Genomic DNA, 6,335 nt, shown 5'->3' with positions numbered 1-6,335 from the left:
CTTGCTTACAAAGTCTTATTATTCCTTAAATTTCAGTTTGCAGATAAGTTACTGATCAATATGACCCAGATTGATAAAAGTAAGACAAAGGTACTGTATCATCTAGTGGTAAACATTGTACCATATATAGAGTTGGTGATGCTTATAAACTCAGTGGAGATCACAATAAAAGACAAATATTGGAAAATGCAGATTGGTTGCTAGCTTTCAGTTATTTCTGATGTCTGTGATTGGCTGTGATACCATCCAAAGTGACCAATCACAAAATATGTAAGGTGGCTGGTAATGTTTTAACCAACCTGTAAAGCAGGTGACATCATTTCACTGCTGATCATAGAGATTAGAGCCGACTCATATAAAGAGAAGTGAATAAGCAGGTGAAACATTCCCTCTGTGACTCTCTGCAGGAGCAGAAGATCAGCATCTCCATCTACAATGGTTTTCTCAGGAACCTATGAGCTACAGTCCCAGGAGAACTTCGAGGCTTTCATGAAAGCCATTGGTAATACCAAAAATATTTATGAATTTGACTTTTTATGATTTTTTTTTGTACAGTTTAATTTATCTGCAGGAGAATTACATTGGAAGACTTAAACACGTAGGAGTTTGTTGGCCCCATTTTTTGTTTCTTTGTTTTAATTGAAGTTAGAGGCAATCAGGGAATAGCAACAGGACATATCATAGAAAAAAAGGACCCATTCAGACTCTTGACAATGTGTTACGATGCATTATTGGATGCACATTAACAAGCAGTATTTTGAGTGATAATGTGCATAGTGGAAAAGGAGAGAACACATCGCATGGCACATTTTTAAATGAACTTGCACCTTTATTTAACACAGTGCATTAAAATACATGGATGGTGTTCTAAAACAGTGGTCGCCAACCTTTTTAGATCTACGGACCACTAAATTTATGGGCTCTGGACTGCACATGTGTGGGGAGCCTTGTGTCACTCAAAGGGGAAGAAACTTCCCCCATAGTGACGTCATGATGGAAAAACCCCCCTAGGACTCGAACCCAAATGGGGGACATGGTTCGTGGCTCTGGCCGGTGTGCCCCCAAGCAGGGTCTTTTTCCTGACTGCCGCTGGGGGGCGCACAGGTCAGAAACGCCAACCACCAACATTTTCTCGTGGACCACTGGTTGGCGACCGCTGTTCTAAAACACCTGTACATGGTGGTATGATGTAGAGGTCTGTCGGGATGTCATTTAAAACCACTTTCACTGTAGGGCACTTCAATACATATCATATATCATACATTACCATGCATTGCAAATTTGCATGGTTGCCTTTTACATCAATAGGAATCGTTTGATATAGGCTGCTGCATTTTACTTATTGTTTCTCCGTTTACTTAAGCAGTCCATATGGCTCTAGTGTTATAAAGCAAAAGGCAACAGACTGGCATTGGTGTGCCAACTGAAGTGCCAGGTTATGCTGGTGTTAATCTACAAATCCAGCCAGACAATTAAAACCCTGATGCAGGATTATTACCATCATTGGATCTGCTCTCCAGGTTGCAGAGACTTTCCAATAAGTCATGTTCAATGAACACATTGAAAATGCTCTTTATTGTCTTCAGTCTGACAGTGAGTTTGGACCATTTATGGCCAGGCTAATAAAGGCCAAAGTAATAATAATTGCACAGGATATCTCTGGAAATTAATATATTACAATGGTTACCTTAACTTGATTTACATATGCCTGCTTAATGGATCTTAAATTAAAATTCTCTGGGCTGATTTTCTACCCAATAGGATAATTATATGTATTGTATTATATGTGCTTTTATTTGGATCTAAAAAAAAAGACTCCTGATAAAATGATTATTTTCTAACTAAAACAAAAATCTTGCAGATATTACAAGACTCACCAATGTTTTTGCTTTTGTTCCCATTGAAGTGATTTTTCCATTTGCCCTTCTGGAACCCGGAGAGAATAGAGCTTGAAAGAGGTGGTAACTCAATGAATTTTCATTTGTAGTCCTAGCTGAGACATAAACAATCAGCTAGGTCATCCACACCTGTAAGCAAAGTTTATGAGCCTGAAGATCACACAATATCTGTATTTTTACAGGTCTTCCAGATGACATAATACAGAAAGGAAAAGATGTGAAGAGCGTGACAGAAATTTTGCAGAACGGTAATCACTTTGTGATCACAGTGACCACTGGCCCAAGGGTCCAACGTACTGAATTCACTATCGGAGAGGAGACTGAGATAGAAACACTGAATGGGGAGAAAGTTAAGGTAAAGAGTCATTATAATAAATTTAGGTTCCAATAGAAGAAAAACTATTTTACTGACTTTAAATATGTAAAGAAAAGACTGACTTTAGCAAGGACTGGTTTTAACTAAGAACTAAGAAACAACTGCAGCTTAACCTCCCTGGCATTATGATTAGTTTTAAATGTCAAAGTGGTACATTTGATATACTTGTTATTTTAACATTTCCACCAGCCCCACCCACCAGTGCATGCCGCCTGCATGTACACACGTCACATGGCCGCCCAGCATCTGCATCCCATGGCCTTGCATCCCCAACGTTCATACATCGGGGATGCGAGGCCAGTGGATACAGATGCTGGGGATCTCCAAGCAGACGCCAATGCCAGCCGGGCATCGCCATGGGGACAGAGGTGCCAGATCGGCATCACTGGAGGACGCCGTGGGCTTGTGGTGACCAGGTAAGCCCTCAATTGAACCCTGAGTGTGGCTCACACTCAGGATTACCACAAGGGAGGTTAAGGCTGGTTGAAGGTCGCATAATTGTCTAGGATGGGAGGGAACAGAAATGTGAAAAACATTTGGAAATAAAAAACTGGAATATAATCTTTATTGTAAATTGGCTTTTGATTAAGTACACCTATTCCTGTTTTTCACAAAGTCTCTGATGTCCCTACTTAAACAGATTACACAGTCTGCCGTTTGTGGATAAAAATCTATACTTAAATGAAACATCTAGGTTGCAGTTGTTGCCTGTCTGCTTTGTTCATTCAATGGCCCTGATTTATTAACGTTCCCCAAGGCTGGAGAGGATACACTTTCATCAGTGAAGCTGTGTGATCTGCAAGCCTGGAATGGATCTGGTCCAGGATTGAAAACATTTGCTAACAAATAGCTAATGACTTTTAGAATATCCATTCTGGGTTTGCTGGATTACCCAGCTTCACAGATGAAAGTGTATTCTCTCCAGCCTTGGAGAACGTTAATAAATCAGGGACAATGTCTACAGAACTTTGTGGGTCACTAATATGGAACACAGATTAGTTCTAACTCCACTCTGATATTCCTGATTTGCATGCCAGTAGGTCGTCTCTAAAATATTAAGCCATTTTAACAATAATATCATCCATTTAGAGTAAGTGTATATATTATGTGTGCACATTCTATAATTAATCTAAATAATATGTAATTGTCTATTTTTTTTTTTACAGTCTACCTTTAATCTAGAGGATGGCAAGCTTGTCGTGAAACTGAAAGGAGTCACTTCTGTCACTGAAATTTCCGGTGATTCTCTAATCAATGTAAGTTTTGCCTAATGGATTACAATTACCTGTAAAGAGAATAGTGTGCTTATATTTATTGTAAAGTGGGGAATGTAACATGGGGTTTACATTTAAAGAATTTAAATTTTATTGTTCTATTTTTTAAAATAGAGGTTTCAATGTAATATGCAATGCCCAGAAGTACAAAGCTTCTCATAGGTCTCATGGTACAGGTTGTTTTACATTTTGATGTGTTGGCAGCCCATTTAAATGAATAGAATGATTTAATTTACAATGGAATGTTAACATGTAACAAAAAGTCTCTAACTAGATGATTTTTGCTTTGCTCTGTATAAGTGTGTGTTTTTCTGGAGATATAAATCAACATTGTATGGTTTCGATTGCTAACATTACGCCATGATTACTAGCTGCAAGCAGAGCAGGGAGAGGTTATCTAGGTAAGGTGGTTTAAAGCAGCGGTCACATGAACCAATTGCTTGGTACTCCTGAAACTCCTGAAGAAACAGACTAGATCTACGAAACGCGTAGAATAATATATATAGTACTTACCTTGTTGCAGCAGAATGTTGTTTAGAAAAAACCTTATATATCAACTGTGTGTGGTTGGTTACTTCAATCTATAACCAAGCGGTAGAAGATATATGTTTAGTGGCGCCTCTTGGCCCTCTGATTATGTTTTAATGTATGTTTGCACTGTTTTGATGTGTATTCCAATGTTTTCAAATGCTAAAAAGAAATATAAGAATCTTTTTATCAAACTTAGCACCTTGAAATCCCACTGTTTTAGTTTGTTCCTTTCCAGGGTGTTTATGCTCTGAATATGGATCCAACTTCACTTTTCCTCCTTGGGCGTCACCTAGAGGGATGCCATTTTGGTTTTTGCATACCTGCTAACCTGCCCGTTGCCCCCTGAGAATCAAAGCCACTGTTTCCCTTCCTCCCTGTATAAGCTCAGTAATGAAGTTAAGTGTGGTATATTAGCCATAGTTTACCAGTTCCAGCAATTAATCTGTTGGGCACTGGAAAAGTTCATCTATGTATGCGCAACTCATCAAGAGTAAAGGTTCAGCTAACCATAACCATACCTATACCTCCCTGGTATTGATTACCACCATGCACCACTTAATATCAATTGGATTTTGAAAAACAATTTGAATGCTGTCAACACTAGCTTTGTACTTTTGTTTTAACACCACCGTCCTGACCCCCCTTAGACACACATACATGCCTGGGAGGGGGCTTTTAGAAAAGTTATTTGATGTGAGTCAGTTCAAAGTAAGTTGACATATCACATTGTTTACTAATAATTGTGTTCATTCTGAGTTTTGTTTACTTTCAGGTTTTGACTCTAAAAGACATTGTCTACAAGAGGATCAGCAAGAGAGTCTCCTAGGACAGAAAATGCTTCTTATTTTTTACTGCGTAAAATAAAGACTTATAAAGCAATCTACATTGTCTACTTTGGCCTATATAACAAAAATACTTTTGTTGTTACATATAACTTCTGTCTGATAACGTGACAAAATTGTAATACAGGTTACAGGGTAACAGTATGAAGTATGACATGTACAACACAATGTATTGAAAGAACACCACACAACACACTTAGAACATTCACACATTATATCTCATACATTGCTTATGGCTTCCATTAGTGGATCAATATGCTGAAACTTAATACAATATATGAAGTTCTGCAGTTCCCAGGTACTAGGTGCTCCCAGGCTTCTCTTTGGCTTGACCAAATTCCTGCAATGTACTTCCCTACTTTTCCACTGAAGGGCTTGTTCATCCAAACTCATGAAAGTGTTGGTTAGGAGTACAATCAGTTGTTTTATTTTAAGAATGAGAAAATAGCAGATGATACAGGAGTGTAAAATTAGCCATCAGAAGGACATTTTTATTGAGGAATTCAAGGCCCAAATTCACTAGCGATCAAGACAACAAGACAAGTTAAGATTTTACTGCAAAAATAGGATATAGTAGTTTAAAAATTGCCATTTGCAGGACAGTTTAATCATGGCCAATATGACATGTGCAGCACAATGAAAGAACACCACACAACGCAAATAGAACATACACAAAATGCATTTCATACATTCCTTAGAGTTTCCATTAGTGGATCAACATGCAGAAACATAATAGACTACAGCCAGATCTGCAGTTCCCATGTAGTAGGTGATTCCAGGCTTCCATTCGTGATATAGCTCCACCCACTACCTCCGCGCAATACTTCCGTCTTTTTTTTTGGGGGGGCTGGTTACCCCAAACTCATCCCCATTGGGGCTGGGAACGTAAATAAAAGGAAGGAAGGTTGGTTAGGTTGAAACTTGGCCTTGATTTTTTCTTTCTTTCCATTGTGTCTATTTTATAAAAGCCTCTAAAGGCTGGAGAAGATACATATTCATCAGTGAGGCTGGGTGATTCAGCAAACCATGAATGAATCTGGTCCAGGATTCAAAACATTTGCTAGAAATCCATTCCAGGTTTGCTGGATCACCCAGCTTCACAGATGAAAGTGTATCCTCCCCAGCCTTGGAGAGCTTTAATAAATCAGGCTCAAAGAATGCAACATTGTGCTAACAGTTTAATCTAAAAGAGAAGTCCTATCAATATAAAGCTACAAAGCCTCCCTGAGATGCTATTTCTATACATCTGTTCATTAGGGGTGTAGTGTGGTGGGCACAGGTGGGAATGTGGTACCCTCGAATTTTTTGGGAATGGGCACGTGTGATATTTTGCAAAGAATTATTTTGTGGTCTGTGGCTCTGGCTGGTCTGCTCCCCCCCCCCCCCCCCTGTCAGGAGAAGGACCCTGCTGGGG

The 6,335-nt window shown here is 39.0% G+C and overlaps 1 protein-coding gene across 1 annotated transcript; it reads left to right on the top strand.

The window, feature by feature from the left end:
* The first annotated feature begins 358 nt into the window (after window positions 1-358).
* On the top strand, window positions 359-4,958 carry LOC140327836 (fatty acid-binding protein 1, liver-like). The gene is made up of 4 exons (XM_072407150.1): window positions 359-502; window positions 2,081-2,253; window positions 3,441-3,530; window positions 4,852-4,958. Exons 1-4 carry the CDS (start codon window positions 436-438, stop codon window positions 4,903-4,905), a joined length of 384 nt encoding a protein of 127 aa, XP_072263251.1. The 5' UTR covers window positions 359-435; the 3' UTR covers window positions 4,906-4,958.
* The last annotated feature ends 1,377 nt before the right edge of the window (window positions 4,959-6,335 follow it).

The sequence above is a fragment of the Pyxicephalus adspersus genome, chromosome 3 (genome assembly GCF_032062135.1).
Source record: "Pyxicephalus adspersus chromosome 3, UCB_Pads_2.0, whole genome shotgun sequence".
Taxonomy (NCBI): Eukaryota; Metazoa; Chordata; class Amphibia; order Anura; family Pyxicephalidae; genus Pyxicephalus; species Pyxicephalus adspersus.
The sequence above is the reverse complement of the archived record's forward strand: the minus strand, read 5'-3'. Positions and strand labels throughout refer to the sequence as shown.